The following is a 16,531-nucleotide window of genomic DNA, read 5'->3' on the forward strand; positions in this document are numbered from 1 at the left end:
AAACTTGACGTTTTATAGTTTATGAACGCTCAAATCTCAAATTTTGAAAACTTTCCACAGCTTTAACACTTTTTAAGTTAAAAATCTTTAAACTTTTTTAAACTATAAGATTGTCAAATATTTTATAAATAGAATAATTTTTTTAAATCGAAAACATTTTGACGAATTACTTAGGGTTACAAAGGGTTGGTTTTATTTTCCGCAACTATCAGTGCTAAATCAAAAATTGTTTCAAATTCGGAAAACTGATCGATAAAATGCGGAATGTTTTGCATACACGATAAAATTTTCCTCTGCCCAATTTCCAGGAAAAGCCGGCTGAAAAGTTGATACAGTCTTATCAAGAAAGTTATGCAGCCCGCAAAAAATATTTTAAGATAGGTATTTTATTATATTGAAAGTCCAGGATTTAATATATTATTGAGGTAGCACGGCGTACTTTTGCAAACTATAATAAAATTATGTTTCATAAATAGAATTTGTTAAGCAAGATCTAGAAAGGTTGAGGCAGCGATTGAATTAAAATTTAAAAGATTATTTTAAGTGTGAGATGGTATTGAATTTTAGAAAAAATTCTACTTTCAATTAGCAGACTTTTTATTTTCTCTTGATCCAAAATGTAAGTTTCCAAATCAATACAACATAGGAATCTTTCATTGATAATGCGTTAACAGAATTTATTTCATAACTTGAACAAAGGAATCTACACTGGAGAAGTGGTGCGGATTATACATCTCTGCTTACTTGGTATTTATTTGAAGTTTGCACATATCCCATATCACAAAAAGTCTATTTACACCAGTCAACAGAAGACTAGTTTACTGCACACTGATATGTTAACACAATTTCAAACATAAATGTCCATCGGAAAAGCCACTTTCGATAATATACTTAATAAAAACACTCTAGCGTAGGTTTAAAGTATAAAAGTATTTCGTTAATGTTTCTCGATGCGTCATCTTTTCTGTTTCTGCCCTGCAGATGCGAGGAGTTTTGTCAACTCCTTATCAACTTTGATCAGAACAATGCTACTTTTCAATTTATTCGGATCCGGATTCCAGTTGGCGCCTAGAATGTGTGAGCAACGAGCGTTCTCAAAAAACTCGGCTTTGCTCATCTCCTTGGTGGCAACCTCACTTTTCAGGGACTTCTTCAGCCAGTCTTGCGAATGTCCAAGGTGAGAGCATACTTCGCTCAAGATCATGTAATTGTCTGATTCGCCGCGCACCCAAAATGTGGCAGGTTGTGAGAAGGGGGAACAGTTTCCAGGACCCTAAAAGTACACAAGAATGTAAAAAAAAACTATTTTTCCCGCAAAGCGAGAGTTTTACCATCAAAGGGGTCAGATCTTCAAACTCTGGCTCCTCTTCCTTGAGTGATGCACACTCAGAGATGGGAGCGTCATCAAACACATCAAATCCATTATCTTCAGGCTCTGTTTCATCAGAATGTAAATAACAAATTCTCAAAGATGCCATAGGAAACAATTACCTAAGTTAACATAAAATTTAAAATCCCAAGCGGTTGAAGGTTTGCCTTGGACATCGTTGAGGTGCTCACTCAGCAAAATCTGCGCATCTGGAGTGCCAAGGTCCATGGACGTTTGGTTGGAGTAGTTGAAGAGCAGAGGGTCTGCGCCATAGCTGAGCAGCAGGCGCATCAGTTCAATGTGGCCACACTCTGAAGCCTCGTGCAACGGTCTGCAGATAATTTTGGGGCGTGAGTTAGAGTTTGGTGCACTGCAATATCTGTGGCTAGCCTACCTTATCCCTCCCTGAGCGCTGCTGTCGACCAGAGCTCCATACATGAGCAGCAGCCGCGCCATACTCAAGTGCCCTCGAGCGCACGCAACGTGAAGAGGCGTGTAGCCGGCGTTGTCTTTTGAGGACGGGTCCATGCCCAATGACTCAAGGCAGTAAGCAGCCACATCCTGAAAAGAAATTCAATTAAAATGAAATTTAATTTGGTTGAAGTACATTAAAAGAAAAAACAAGCGCGTTTTATTTGTACCCTATATTCATTTAATTCAAAAGAAATTTCAATTCCATTTTAAATTTTCCAACACATAAATTTGGATAGAAGTCAACTGAATAAATTGATTTTGACGATCAGAGAACCAGATGAAGCAAATATTAATTTCAAATTGATTAAAGCCGTTCAAGCTAATCATATTACGCTCTTTGTTAAATTGAGGAAATGAATGTTTAGATAACAGGCTCATTTAAAAACAAAAGAGATTTAATATAGACGAAAAACTTACATTTCTGCAGGTTCTAGCTGCGCGGTGTAGAACAGTCTCTCCAAGTCCTTTGTTTACCACCCAACTTCGCACCTCGTTAGCAATTTCCTCTAACGACTTTTGCTTGTTGGAAGACGATCTCTGATAACAAAATATATTCATTAGAAAACTCAATAGATTTTTAAGCATCCTTGCTCAAGAGAAAAATATGAAAATATAATGCACTGCTCATAATCTACCCTGAGCAAAAAGCTCACCTTTTTTGTGGTAGTTGTGCTGCTGGTTTCGCTACCTTCCTTCTTTTTCTTCTTTTTCCGCAAATAGTCAAACCCTGACGACCTGAGCTTTCTTCTTGTCTTAATTGGCGATTTCTTGACTTTCTGCGGACTATCTCCAGATTTCTCCTTGTCCATGATATCCCTCCTTCGCAGATGTTTCTTAGAGTTGAGCAGGATCCTGTTGCTCCGGTGTTGAGCTGCACTGCGTAAGTGTCTCCTGTCCATGTTTCCGCTGAGTCGAGAACTGCGTCTTCTTTGTCTCAGTCCCTTTCTCAGGGGTGAACAGATTTTCTTCGGTTCTCCCTCAGTCTGATCTGGCACTGACTTGGTTGTTCTTTTTTCTGGGGCGGTGGTTTCAGCGGCCTTGTTTTTCAGTTTGTTCGCCAGCTTTTTCAACACCTCCTGGCTGACCTTTTCATTCTTCTTTCTCGGTCTTCCAGGCATGGAGGAGGAGCTGTCCGAGAGCTCAACATCACGGATGGCCTTTTTCACTAATAATTCTTCAACTTTTTTGGTCTTTAAACTGGAATCACTACAAGGAGAGTCGGTCACTCCTCGGCGCTTTTTGGTTGGTGTTGGCGGATCAGAGTTTGGTCCCGAATGAACTCTAATTAGCGTTTTGGGCATGCGAAGCGACTCTTTAAACCTGACCAGTTCATTTTCCCAACCAGGGTAAAAACCATTGTCCATAGAATTTTCACTAATGCTCTTGTCAGGCTTCTCAGCTGCTAGTTTTGTGGATTTCTTGTTAGGCTTATTCTTTTCTTTCACTGGTTTCTCTTTGGCACGCTTGATTTTAAGTTTCTGGTCTAAGTTAGAGTCTTTTTTATTTGCAACACTTTTTCCTTTCGAATTTCTTGTTTTCCTAGCTACTGGCGACGGACTTCTAGAAACTGTTTTTGATCTCTTCCCGCTTCTTCTGGTTCGTCTCTTTGGCTGAGAGCTGTCTGAAGAGGAATCCGACTCATCATCATCATCATCATCATCATCATCAATATTCTCGTCTACTTCATCCTCGTCGTCACTGCTGATAATCCCTAACTTTCTTTTCCTTCCAACCTTTGCTTTTTTGCCACCCTTGTTTCTCCTAGTGTTGTATGTCCTTCCTTTGTTTCTGGGGTTCCTCAGTCTACCTGCGACCGATTTTCCCACGTCATCAGACCAGTCTGATTCTTCTGAAGAAGAACTTTCCTCAGACGACTCAGAACTTGAGGACTGCAACAATCCTCTATGGACTTGTCTCTCAGCAAGGGTTAGCTCTTCTTCGTAGTCTGACTCTGAAGAACTGGGGGCTGGAAGTTTTTTCTTCAGTCTTGCAGGTACTGCATCAGCGCTAGAGTCAGACAGAACACTCTTTTCTTCATCCTCCTGCAGTTTATCGAGAAGCACTGAAGGTTTTAGCACAGGCTCCAATTTAATTTTCTTGTCTGTCAGTCCAAGGAGCAAATCACTTTCACTCGTGGTTTTGATAACTGATTCGATAAGTTCATTCTCCTCCTTCATTTGGGCTTCAAGCTTGATGATTTTGGCTTTCATCTTGTCTTCCTGCACCTGTTTGCGCTTTCTGGCAGCTTGGAAACTGTGTTGTGCAGTCCTAATGCACTTGCTGACTTTGGTTTCTAGGCTGGTGACTAAGTTGCTGCACACACTGTCCCATTCAGGATCTGGCTCAGGCTGCTCGACGAGTGGCAATGCGGGTGCTTCTGAGAATGGCTGAAAACAAATTTAAAAATCAAATTATAATCTAGTTTTCAGACACTGTCTTTACACTATTTGTAGTTAAAATTAAGAAGAATTTATAACAACAAATTTTTACACTTTGGGACAATGGGAACGCAAACATATTAGTGCAATATAATAAAAAGTTAATAAACGTATTTTTCAGAGCTTTTATCAAGTTTACGCGGGCATGAAACTGATAAAAATAATTGCGGCATGACAGCGACAAATAAACAATATTAGCCACGTGAGACGAAATCAATTATTCTTAAAATTAATCACCTAGTTTCGGCGCAGACAAAATTTAAAATTATAAAAACAAAAGAGATATTATTGATTGCGAATATTTCCATGTTTGATATTTTTCATTAACCCAAATACAAAAATTCTTACAAACTACGTCTCTAACGTCTAACACGTCGTTGTGAGTGGTGTACCTTGTTCCTTGGATTACAATATGTTTTGTAAATTAAGATCGACAAATAATAGTTGAATTTCCTAGCAAGTGTATGAGTCAAAACAAGACATCCAGAATTCAACAGCTTGGAACTAAGATTGGGCAGGTCTAGATGAAAATATGTTTCTGTTTACTTTCAAAAAATATTTTTTTCGTATCTGTTTGACTTTTGTTGTGGATCGTTTAGAATCACTGTTTTCACACACATTGGCACTTGTCTTATTTAATAAAATATAAATTTTAAAAAATTAAACATTGCACATGCGTTATTGCTGACTGATTCCCATAACGCACGCGCTGTTTGTGCACAATAGAAAAATAAAAATTATGCGCTTTCCTGTTTGCAGAGATGCGCTTTTGGTAGATCTTGAAGAAATGGGCATCTTTCATTAAATGAAAATGATGCTCACACTTCCAGCTTATGCATTCTTTGCTAGTTGATCAACAAGATTAAAAAAATAATAACAACTACTCAATATGTGTCTGATTGTTGTAAATATTATTGATTGATGTCGCAACCTAAACAAATATTTCCTTAGTAAACCTAAAATGGGCGTGGATCTGTTTTTCCCTAACTCACTGCGTGGTTTCATTGACAACTATTACTTGATCAAAATGACTCACTGGTGTGTCTGCATTAGGAGCTTTTCTGTTCTTTCTAAGGTCGCTGACCGACGTTGGACCACTGGTCTCTGGATCACTGTCAGGGAAGTCAAACACAGAAGTTTCAGTGGAGCTTCTGGTGTCTGAAACCTTCCTCGACGACACCGGTGCAGCAATCTTGTCCTTCCTGCACATGCAGGGCGCTCCTTCGGGGCAGTTGCGACACTTCTGGCAAATACAGCCTTGGTGAGAACATCGGCCACAATAGGAAGCCGTGGGACTCAGCAATTGGGTCTGCTGGAAGTCGCCACCGAGCTGCAGGTGCAAAGAAAACAAAACCAAAATAGCATTCAACTACGGTAAATGAAACCACACACTTCTACCATCGTTTCGATAAAACGGATAACTCAGTTTAAAGAACTAAGGGGACGCCGTTAAAGAGCGAGAGAAAGAGAAATAGAGAGAAATAATTGTGCGACTTGACGGACCTGTTTCAGTTCTGCCTTTGTCCTGATTCTGGAGGCCGCGAGATCAGCCAGCCCGTCCAGGTCAGGAGTTAGCTGCTGAGGAGTGAGCGGGTACGAAACTTGGCTGGGGCAGGGAATCTCACTATGTTGCTTCGGCGCAGTCAACTTGGCTGGTTGCTGGGGAGGATGAGGAGCGGTCGGCACTTGCATTCGAATTCCTTGCTGCTGTTGCTGCTGCTGCTGTTGATTCGCAGCAGCCTCCTGAAATGGAAAAATAATTTTAACTGTCAGCCAGGTGGACCAAATAAAAATGGCATGCTATTAATTATTCGAAATGAAGAGTTTTGCATTTTGCTGTGGACTTACAGCAAGCAATCTCTGTTGGTTGGCATTCTTAGTTTCAAGACTATTTCGCAAAATGCTGAGTACCCGTTTGTCAGCAGCCAGGTTGTTGTGCTTCGGCATGGGAATGGGAAGTTGAGGGGACTGATTGACCTTCTGGTAATACTGGTAGTTCATTTGCTGGTACATCATCTGCTGATTGTTGCTGGTGGGAGGGTGGTGGTTGTACTGGGCCACATTCTCCTACAATTTTGAATCAACGATGAATTTGAATATTTTAACTGGGGCAGCAGACGTACCATTTTGGATGGCAAAAAGTGGTGGAAGGTGGGCAAACTCTGTTGCTGGGGGTGCTGTTGTGCCTGAGAGGGTTGATGCTGGTACTGGTAATGGGGCGTGTGGTTCTGCTGGGAAGGCGACGGTTGCCGATGGTTGCTTAGTGTCGCAGGAGAGTGATTAGTATGGTGTGGTGAGGGTGAATGAGGCACTGCTTGCTTGGCCGGCTGAGGACCAAATTTGTGCTCTAAGCTGAGCAAGGAAGACACAGCCATCGCCTCTCTGGCCTTTTCAGATTCGTTTGAATTGCTAGAAGATTTATAATTGAAGAGAATGACATCACAAATCAATCTTAAATTACTTAGGAATTCGAAATGAAGGCCGGTGATAATTGGGCATGATTTCTTGAGACCGCAGCAGCGTGGGTAGACTCAGGTCCACCCTGGCCTGTTCACTGGGTGGGGGAGGCTGCACCAGTCGGGGAGGCTGAGTGGTGTCGGCTCTGACCATTTCCGGGGCAGCAGAGCCCCCGAGCAGTCTGACCGCTGCCTCGTCATCGTGGGTCGAATCCGCACTACGGCGGATCGTCCTCACTGATAGGTCGAGAGGCGAGTCTCTTTTTGGTCCTAAGCGCTGCTTTTGCGCCGGTGGTGGTGCGAATTTAGGTGGCTGAAACATTCATCACTAAGTGAGCTAATATGCTGGAAACATTATTTGTCTGTATTGCAGTTATGACTTGGATGGCTAAAATGGTGACTCACGTACATAATAAGATAGCGGGGGAAAAAATTGAAAAGAGATTAAAGAAATATTACCATCTATGTCAAATAGAAACCATCATCAATGATGAATTGCTGAGTATTAGTTCCATTAAATATAAACAAATAAGGAAAATTTTGTCCACCGGATTTAAAAATAAATGATGAGGATAGACATTATGTTAATTTACATTTAACTTATGTATGATAAAGATTAGCTTGTTAGTTGGCAGCCCTAATTAAAGAAACTTGTCGCCAAAAATGTAGCAAAAATGTGTAAAAAGGTCACAAACGAGTTGCGAAAATGCTGCATTAACGTTAACACAATATAGCTGCGAAATTTCGTTTAATTGTTACCTGGAGGGATTGTTGCTGTCGTTGTTGTGGAGGTTGACTATGGTTTTTCTGCTCTGATACGTGGTTGACTACGCTAGGCCTGGCGGCCTGCTGCTGCTGCGACAACTGTCGCTGCTGCTGCTGCTGCTGCTGACTGAAAGAGCTCATCCACGAGGTTGGGGTGTGCATGGTCGGGTAATTGGGGGTGGTGGCTGTGGCGCTCGCGACAACATGGGATGCTGCCGTCGCAGAGGTGGAGGGATAGGAGGAGTAGTAAAGCTTGCTCGTGGGGTAGCCTTGGTATTGCTGGGCGAACGAGTTTCTATCCAGGGGGCTGATCTGGGGGTACCTGCTGGACAGATTGTTTGCTCTTTAGTTAGTGCGCCTCCAGATTTTTTTGCTACAGCTTTCCATTCTTTGCAGCTCTTTTTGCTACAGCGGTCAGTGTGATCAGGGGATCGGAATTTAAAAGCGAGCAAGCTCTCGGCATACAACGCTATGGCTGGTAGGAATTCGGGGAATCCTTACTCGGAAATCGATCTCACAATCGGCTAGTTCGAGAGGTAAATGAGATACCTAGCCAAGTCAATGGAGCTTGCTTCCAGCTGAGCCTAATATTATTATATTAGGTCTGTATGCCACCACAAAACAAATTTTACGAAAAATCGATTTCAGCTATTTCAACATCTCTGATAATTTCGTAATCATTACTGTAAACATTGGTTAATTATTACGAACTTCTACATTATTTATGAAACGAAGATAAGTATAAAAGAACTCCTTAAAATATGAATGGATAATTTGGTGACTGTGAGCAAAAACATATTTGCTGCTGATTTGAATTTTAAGGCAAATATCGTTAAATTGAGTAAGAGAATTAGCTGCTTCTTGTTAATGTGAGCGATATTGCGTTCCCACAACAAAGTAATAGAGACTTGTTTGAATCATTTAAATCACAATTAGGCCGCACTGAGCGTAAGATCGACCGTGCCAACTCCAGGCTCCAGACAAAAGGCAGGCAAATTAAATTTACCTAGACATGTTGTGGTTAGTCATGGAGGCCGCCGGGGCGGACGACGACAGCTTTGCCGTTGAGGAAGCACTGTTAGCAGTCTTGGCTATGGCCACCGGCTGCACCTTGGACGTTTCGAACACCTGCGGAAGCCCCCTTGAATTGAATTGGGGGTACGTCTGCTGGTTGGGCTTGTAGTAGGCTGGCGAGGGTGACGAAGACGGCGGCAGCGACGTCAGCCCCTTGGCCGGCGGCTGCTGCTGGTGGTAGAAGGAGGCAGGCACAGCCGGTGACTTGCTCTGCTGTGGCGGCGCCGCGTACGGCGACGCCTTTCCGGCGCTCGGCGGCGTGTACGGCGGGGTCCGACTCGACACCGGAGGGTAAGAACCTAGTTTGGCGCCGGTGGACGACGGGAAAGTGGCCGCAGAGCCCGGCGGCGCCCATCTATACTCAGTCTTGGCTTGCGGAGGAATGAAGACCTGGTGCTGCGGTGGTGGCGCCGATTGCGAGGTTGCGACCGGCGGCGCCGCAGGCGCCTGCGGACCCGGGCCGCCCCCGGGATCACCCTGCTGCGCCGACGGCAGCCCCTGGAAGTATTGCCGTGTGCCTTCCAGGATGTTTGAGTAGTTCATGCTGACTGAAACAAAAGACAAGCAAAAATTAGCCGATATGAACAAGATTAGCACTTAAAAAATATTTTTGTAAATGTATCGGACGTTTTAGGCTAATCTAGTTGTAATTTGAACCTCAAAAATACACTACCCTTACATTGTTTTGTAGAGAGAGATTCCACTCTCTTTCCAAGTTTACATTGATTGAAAGCTTGAATGACACTCAAGTCAATTACTTACGCTTCTCTCAACTTGTCAACCTGTAAATCGCGTTTTGATTGGTTTAGAAGATTTAGGAAACTTCCATTTAAAATTTGTATACTGCATGCTTACGATTGACTTAATAAATCAATTTTATGAAGCATGGTAGATTGAACTAATTTACTGCAGTTTGGCGCTGTTTATAAGCGGGCGGTGCAGCCGTAAACCTGAAGCCAATTAAAATCAAATAAATCCTAACTGCGATATGCACCGACCAGCATCATTTTCCGCGCAGCTTGAGCGCAGAAAGAAAACCTGTTACGCGGCGATAAAATTTAATTGCAAGGGCGACTCTTGCTTTTCGCGCGGCGACTCAAGGTCAGCAGTTCGTTGCACATTAGTGCACGTTCTTGCCGTTAAGAAATGATAAATGCGCGAGAACGGCCACAGGGCACGAGTGACGCTCGAGATTATTTGTGCTTGGTCATTAGTAAAGCACTGCGTTGACAACTCAATTCGCACATTAGAAAAATTGGCGAGGCGGCGAACGTGTGCCAAGAGATAAATTATTCAGGTGCGTTTAGTCTGCATATATGTATACAATACATTGAAACGCGCGCGAGCATTGTTGACCTCCATTCTACCTTTTATTTGTATATTTGTTTTAACCTTTGCTTGCCACATGACACCGAGAACCCAAGGCCGCCATGTAAAAAGCTTTGTCAAAGAGCCTGGCCGTCGCACGGCTCTGTGCCGCCAAACGAAAATCCCACGTGACAGAGATTTGTTTCGGATAAAAGCTGGGAAAATAGTGTATATAGGCCTGAGCACGAAACGTTAATCACGCTGCTGCGACTGCTCGTTTTGAATGTTGTTTCGAGATCATTTTTAGCGTTTGAACACGTCAACAAAAAAAATCTTGTGGCTGGTTCAATTCTGCTCTATTTCAGCGTGGCGCTTTGAAACGCTACGCTTGCACCGTTTCGGTTCTCTACGCTAATGATCCCTTTAATTGTTTGCCGGCATGGCTCGCTCACAAAAAGAAAACTAACGGTGCTCACATCTGACCGACGACGCTTTGCAGGGATGATGAAACACTGTGCAATGCGTCAAAATTTCAATACAATACGCATCTATTTCGAAAGTAAGCTGTGCATTTTTTACTGAAAGCTACTTCATAAAGCAGTGAAGCAGGCTGAGTTAATATTTATTTTAAATATGCGTGTGATTTAAATATGAAGCTCCATCTAGGGAAAAACCTCCAAAGTTGAAAATCATCAACACTATAGCGAGTTGGAATTGAAATGCAGCATAGTAAGAAAGTATAGCCATTCTGAAAAATCAATCAAGTTTTTATTGCTTAAAAGCAAGTCGTTATATTTATAATTGGCCCAAGGCCAACAAATTCATTTATTAAACAACACGTGTAGTCTCTTTTAGTTAAGAATGACAAGTTTTGACCCTACGCAGCCCAATTTCTCGTGGGAAATATTTTCCAAGGGCAATTTCAGCTTAAATACGTGCAATAATTCAATTAACAAGTGATGATTACCGCCACAAAGCTACCGCTAAATCACTCTTTGTTGAGCAACGATGAAAATTCCGCGGCAAATTTTTTCAAGGCATGCCGCGGCGAAATTCATTATTTAGTCCCATACAGCAGACGATAATGCGCTGATGGTGCGATAAAAATAAAGTATCTGCTGGCAATGAAAAGTGCGCGCGCTCGTTACGCTGCCTGCTTTCCTGCCTGCCGGCCTGGTTGGCTGGCTGGCTCGCGAACGCTGAAAAGGAGGTGAAAGTCGACTCGGCAGAAATAACGACGATGCGGCTGCATACGACACGCAGTTCACAACAACTGCAGTGTCGTCTCCTCCGAATCAGATTTAAATTCTCTTTCCGGCCGAACGGGCCGGGAAACTGAGTCGGCGGCACCGTGGGCTGCAGCAGGAAATTAACCGGCCCCAAGCCCGAAACGCTTCTCAGAAGGCGCCCACCTCTTCTTTTCAGCCGAATCGCGCTCTTCCCGAAAGCGATTCCGTCCAGACCAACGTGAGTCGTCTGTCTTCTCGGCGTGAAAAATAAGAAACTCGGTGCGCTAACTGCTGTTTTGTAGACGAGAGAAGGTGCACCGTGTTGCTTTTGATGGTTGCCCCTAGCGACCGCCTGGGATCAGTCTGGGGGTATTTTTTACACACGAGGGGGGTGGGTGGGTGGGCGAGCGGCTGCGAGGGCGGACGGCGGGCGAGGGGTTGAAAACTGAAAACAGATCCCTCGCTCGTTCTTTGTGACTCGCGTTGTAGACGCGCGTGCGGCGCTTCCAACCCGGCCACTTTTTAATTTCACGCGACAACAAATTGGCTTCAATTAGGCCCAAAGTCGCTTGAAACCAACGACTGTGCCAAAAGTCTGCGGAAAAATGATCTTGACTCACAGCTTAAGTTATATCGCACCACCCTACATTTAAATGGGGTGACACTGAGCCGCTTATCAAAAAATTACTGCGAGCTTAAAATGAAAAATTTTTGCGTATTGTGAATTTTCCAGGTCATTTATGGATTATTCGCATTGTTCGAGTTAGTTTTATAAGAGCCATAACTGTATTCTGTAATTGAAGAGCAGCTTTTATAGTTAGCGATGCGCTTTTCCTTCACGCTTCGTCGGGATATCGACTATATACCATGAATCATTACGAAGCATGCCTCCCATTCCGCAATCAATTGTAATTGATAAGCGCACACAAGCTTTTTCCATTCCTCGAATTGTTTGTTTATTTGCCCACCTATTACCCAGTGTTTATTATGATCGCATTCAAAATATTCCACCGCTATATATTCTGAATACTTGTCACTATGGTGCACGCGGATAATGAGCATGTCCCTCTGTGCGAATGTGATGCTCGTGCTTGTGAATTATGAAAAGGGAGAAGCAGCAGGACGTCTCGCGCACTCGGCAAGCGGCGCAATAACTTTTTTTGACCCACTTTTTTACGTCTATTACGCACCGTTCTCTTATAACAAGGAACAAACAAAAGAGTGCGAGAGCAAAGAGGCTTCCTTTCTTGACGCTAAAGAAAATTGCCTCGGTAACAAATTATTCTAATTAATTCTGGAACACGCTGCCAGCGCTGCCGCTGCGAGTATTATTCCAACGAAAGTAGGTTTTAACGTGTGACAACATTGAGCGCAGCAGAGCTAATTAACTTTCAATACTATGGAGTTCCTACAGCAACTCTGAAAACAAAAATGTTTTCAAATGCCTGTTTTGGAATTTATTATTGAGTTCAAACTGTCATAAAATGATGCTACAAAAATGATAAATATGAGCCTACGTGGCAGCCTTCGATGACCAGAAAAATTTAATCCTGTGATCAATCGCCGCAAAGTGGGTGGCTAGTTAATTTCGATTTTCGGCCGTTTCTGCTAATCACATTATAACGCCTATTGCAGACAGCCGACTCATCCAGAAAAAAACAGACGTCACGGACGAAATACAATTCATAACCCGCCTTGTTAAACTAGAAGACATGCTTGTGGCTGAGCAGGTTTAGTCAGCCGTCGAGGTGGATTTATAATGTTTGATCTGGAATATTTATACTTATTGTTAGTTCCTCGGCACAGTTATCGCGAAATTAACTCTCACTATCATTGGTCAAATATTCGCAGCGGTTTGCGAGCAAAAATGCTAAATTCTCAAGAAAAGTGAATGCAATCATCATCTTTTTTACATTGCCAGTAAATTTTAACACGTGGATTTTTGTAACATTTTTAAACCTATTAAATTATATGTACAATTCATTTCACAACAAGAACTTTCTTAAAAAGGTTAAATGGGGGAAGATGCCACACCTGCGGAGCCGTAAATGCTCAGCGGTCAAGAAAAAAGTAGGGGAGGAAAATTCAAGTGAATACACCATTTTTGGGTAATTTCCCAAGACCATATTATTTGAAAGTAAAAAAAACACTTCAAGATTGTGTTATAGCTGGGCAGGAGCCCAAAAACGTTGTTATTAAGAATACAAAATTATTTGTTTACATTGTTGCGTGCTTAAAAAAATCTGAATGAAACAAGGAAGTGGCGATGGAATTCTCGATAAATTTGTCAAAGCAATGAGGTGAAAAATCGATGCGCGCAGCGGACCAGCTGGGCGAGGGTTTTGCTATGCGAGTGTCGCTTTCGACGTCGGCGAGCCGGCGGCGGCAAGCAGGAGGCAAAACCAAGCTCAATTCATTATACAAACAGGCAGGCAGGCACTAGAAGAGCGATCAGCAGGCCCAGAGAGCGGGCGCGCTCACACACATATTGCAAGCGGCACACAATTATAGCCACCGCCGCTAACTAAGTTCAAAGTCGAGCTGCTACTAAAAATAATGACATCATCGCCGCTATTTGAGCGGTTGCAACACGCGCGAAGCGGCCGCGTTTGATGCAAGAGGACCAATATCTTACACGTATTGGAATATTAAGCGCTCAATAGACACTCATCGCAAGCCAAATTTTAATATATTCGGCTAGGCTGGCGCGGGTGAGCGAACGCGCCGACGGAAGCTCATTAAAATCACGACAAGCGAGAGGCGAGAACGCATGCACTCAAACCACCCGGGCCGGGAGTGCATGCATGCTTCGCTTTCCCAAGGCTTTCTTCCTTCATTCTGATGACGGCGGCAGCGGTTCACTTGCACTCGCCGCTGTGAGAGCATTGGCTGCAGCTTTCATCTAAATTGCGTTCCAGCCTCTCGGGGAAACTACATCGACTAAAATGGCCTCGTAAAACTGCACTATTCTATTGCAAAATTAGACTTTGTCCTCGCAGCTTCTATTTATTTTAGCTCCCAATAGTGATTTGATTGTAAACGACGATAGGATTGGCTTAGGAGCCAGATTTTAGCGCCATGTGAATGTTATCAAACGCCAGTTCCATCCGACCTTGGCTCGTTTTCTTAAGTTTGACGTTGAATTTTGCATGAAAATCGGCACATTTGAGATTTTATTTTATGAAAAAGGAAGAAATACACACGCAGGTTAATCGGTAAATTAAATGAACTTAGTGGCTCTACTCTGCGTGGCAAATTAAATCAGGATTGTCAGCTATTTGTGAAAAGTCCGAGGGGAAAAATTAAATAACAAAATTTTCAATCTTAATCCATCCATTAAACTGAGATGAAAGGCCATCCCTTAATATACAATTTGCTGCTGCGCGGAAATTTAAGGGTGCTATGTTGGTGATGATGATGATGATAATATAATAAATTATTCTCTAACTAACGCGAGAGAATACATGCGTATGTCAGACCACCCTTCACATTTAGGACGTTGATTGAAATTCTCAATTCTTCAGTTTCGACTATAAACATCGCAGGTTGAAGAGATGCAATACAAAAAACAAAACAACATGATTTAGTGTTATTACAATTCTTTCCTGAACTCAATTGGGGTGAAACACGAATAAAAATTACTAATTTATTTGCACGCTGAAATATTATTTATTTCATTTTATACTTGTCTTGCTAAAATAGCATAGGTGCACTACAAGTGCCTTTCGATAGCTTTTAAAAACAACCTGGATGCATTAAAAAAAAATCAGCAGAAGTTAATGATTCTGAAGCCACTTCCGTTATCTCTGAACCTTACATGATAAAATCTATAATTAAAGGGTTTCGCACGCTGACGCAGATAATACTATCACATGGCACTATTCTGGCCCGTTTCACGGCGATGACAACTGCCCCAAATAATGAAACAATGCTAAAAGCGTACATTCGTGCGAGTGCCTCTAGGTCAAAGCGCAATAATTCTCGATACGCGTCACCGCCTTCCGGGGACAATCCAAATTCAAACGCACATTCCGTCAACAGTGAACGCTTCTGCTACGATTCCATCGATGCGGTACACGTGAGGCACTAGCTCATTGATAAATAAGATTAGGCCAGACAAGCCAGCCCTAATACTTTGCTTATCAATTAGCGATAAGGTCGCGTGTGGTGTTTTTTAAGGAAATTCTCGTCGTCGGCTAGAGTACGCCCACGGGGCAACGCTTTGTGCAAGTAAAAAGGCGTCGAAAATTAGACTTGCAGTAAAGGTCGGCCGGCGTGCGTGTGTGAATTTGAAACAGCGCGATAACGTATTATTTCCTGAATTCAAAAAAGCTAGGTCATTGTCGCTGCTAACGGGAAACACGCCGCTGGCTGGCTTCGAGCAGCCCAAGAACGAACGACGGCAGCGAGAAGGAACGAAAGAAAGAAAGAGGGAAGCGCGGCTGGCTGACGGACGAGTGGCTCCAAAAGCGGCTCTGTTGCCATAGCTGCTTACGTGCATATTATTCGTCCCCCTTGGCGTGCGGCAAGATAAATTTCCCCTGCATTCACACCCCCGCGAAGAGGCGAGATTTTGTCTTGCGCTCGCTCGCGAGATAAGTTTGGAATGCAGATTAATTGATGGCCTCGTTAGACTAATTAAACGCGGCGTTTGTCAGACGCAAAGTTAGTGTGCTTGCGCGCTAACAAAAAATATTTGTTTCCCTTTCGACTGACGTAAAGCGCGACATCTCCGGTTTTGCGCCGATTGGTTTCAGCGCTCAAAATGTGCAATTGTGCAGTCTTGTGTTTAGAACCCGCGAGCCAATTATGATGAAAGGATTTTGAAATGCTTCGCTAATTGCTGATGAGTGCAGAAAAGCAGCTTGCGACACACCGACCCGTCTCACAGTCAAGGTATCTCGGCACTCGTGCGCTGGTCATTTTCGCGGCGAAACGAAAATAACAGCAATCAAAGATAGCTACGGCTCTGCCTTTTACTCGCTTCTGACATTTACTCTTCGTCATATAATAAGTAATATGAGTCTCGAGAAATAAAAATTTTGCGAACTCAATGCAAGGCTGAGCAAATTATACTGACTTTAGCTTTAAACACCGATTAATAGTCAGTAATTTCAGACCCATTTTCGTTTAAGTATAAATTGGTCCTCTTGAAACAAAGCAGTCGGCCAGAAGCGACAGTTGGAGTGCATCAAGTCATCAAGCCGAAGGCATTTAATTGAAAAGCCGTCGATTTCCAAGGCTATCCATCCAATTTACAGCTGGAGAGGTGGAACCTTTATGCGAGCGGAAATCCATTCTCAGCCCACGCGTGGTGCACACTTTGGGGGAAAACTTTGTTCTTCCGTTTACCCGAGCATAATTAAATCACTTCGTTTTCCATTTTCCTCTGCAGCGTTTCGCCACCCGGCGGATAGA

At 43.0% G+C, this 16,531-nt stretch overlaps 1 protein-coding gene across 5 annotated transcripts in view; it reads right to left on the reverse strand.

Annotated features, from left to right (window-relative positions):
* Positions 1-579: 579 nt before the first annotated feature.
* LOC135946147 (protein piccolo-like) overlaps positions 580-16,531 on the reverse strand; it is a 28,904-nt gene continuing 12,952 nt past the window's right edge. Inside the window, exons 2-14 of one of the 5 annotated variants that reach the window (XM_065494347.1) lie at positions 8,509-9,124; positions 7,497-7,824; positions 6,743-7,050; positions 6,405-6,690; positions 6,130-6,348; positions 5,785-6,024; positions 5,318-5,611; positions 2,497-4,230; positions 2,261-2,380; positions 1,764-1,930; positions 1,492-1,700; positions 1,332-1,435; positions 580-1,273 (exon numbers count right to left, since the gene is read on the reverse strand). In XM_065494347.1, coding sequence (XP_065350419.1) covers positions 956-1,273; positions 1,332-1,435; positions 1,492-1,700; positions 1,764-1,930; positions 2,261-2,380; positions 2,497-4,230; positions 5,318-5,611; positions 5,785-6,024; positions 6,130-6,348; positions 6,405-6,690; positions 6,743-7,050; positions 7,497-7,824; positions 8,509-9,119 — 4,938 coding nt within the window. In that variant the 5' untranslated portion in view covers positions 9,120-9,124 and the 3' untranslated portion in view covers positions 580-955. Of the gene's footprint in view, positions 1,274-1,331; positions 1,436-1,491; positions 1,701-1,763; positions 1,931-2,260; positions 2,381-2,496; positions 4,231-5,317; positions 5,612-5,784; positions 6,025-6,129; positions 6,349-6,404; positions 6,691-6,742; positions 7,051-7,496; positions 7,828-8,508; positions 9,125-16,531 lie in introns of all 5 variants that reach the window. The other 4 variants (XM_065494427.1, XM_065494512.1, XM_065494259.1 and 1 more) reach the window with 4 other exon arrangements.

Source organism: Cloeon dipterum, chromosome 1 (genome assembly GCF_949628265.1).
Source record: "Cloeon dipterum chromosome 1, ieCloDipt1.1, whole genome shotgun sequence".
Taxonomy (NCBI): Eukaryota; Metazoa; Arthropoda; class Insecta; order Ephemeroptera; family Baetidae; genus Cloeon; species Cloeon dipterum.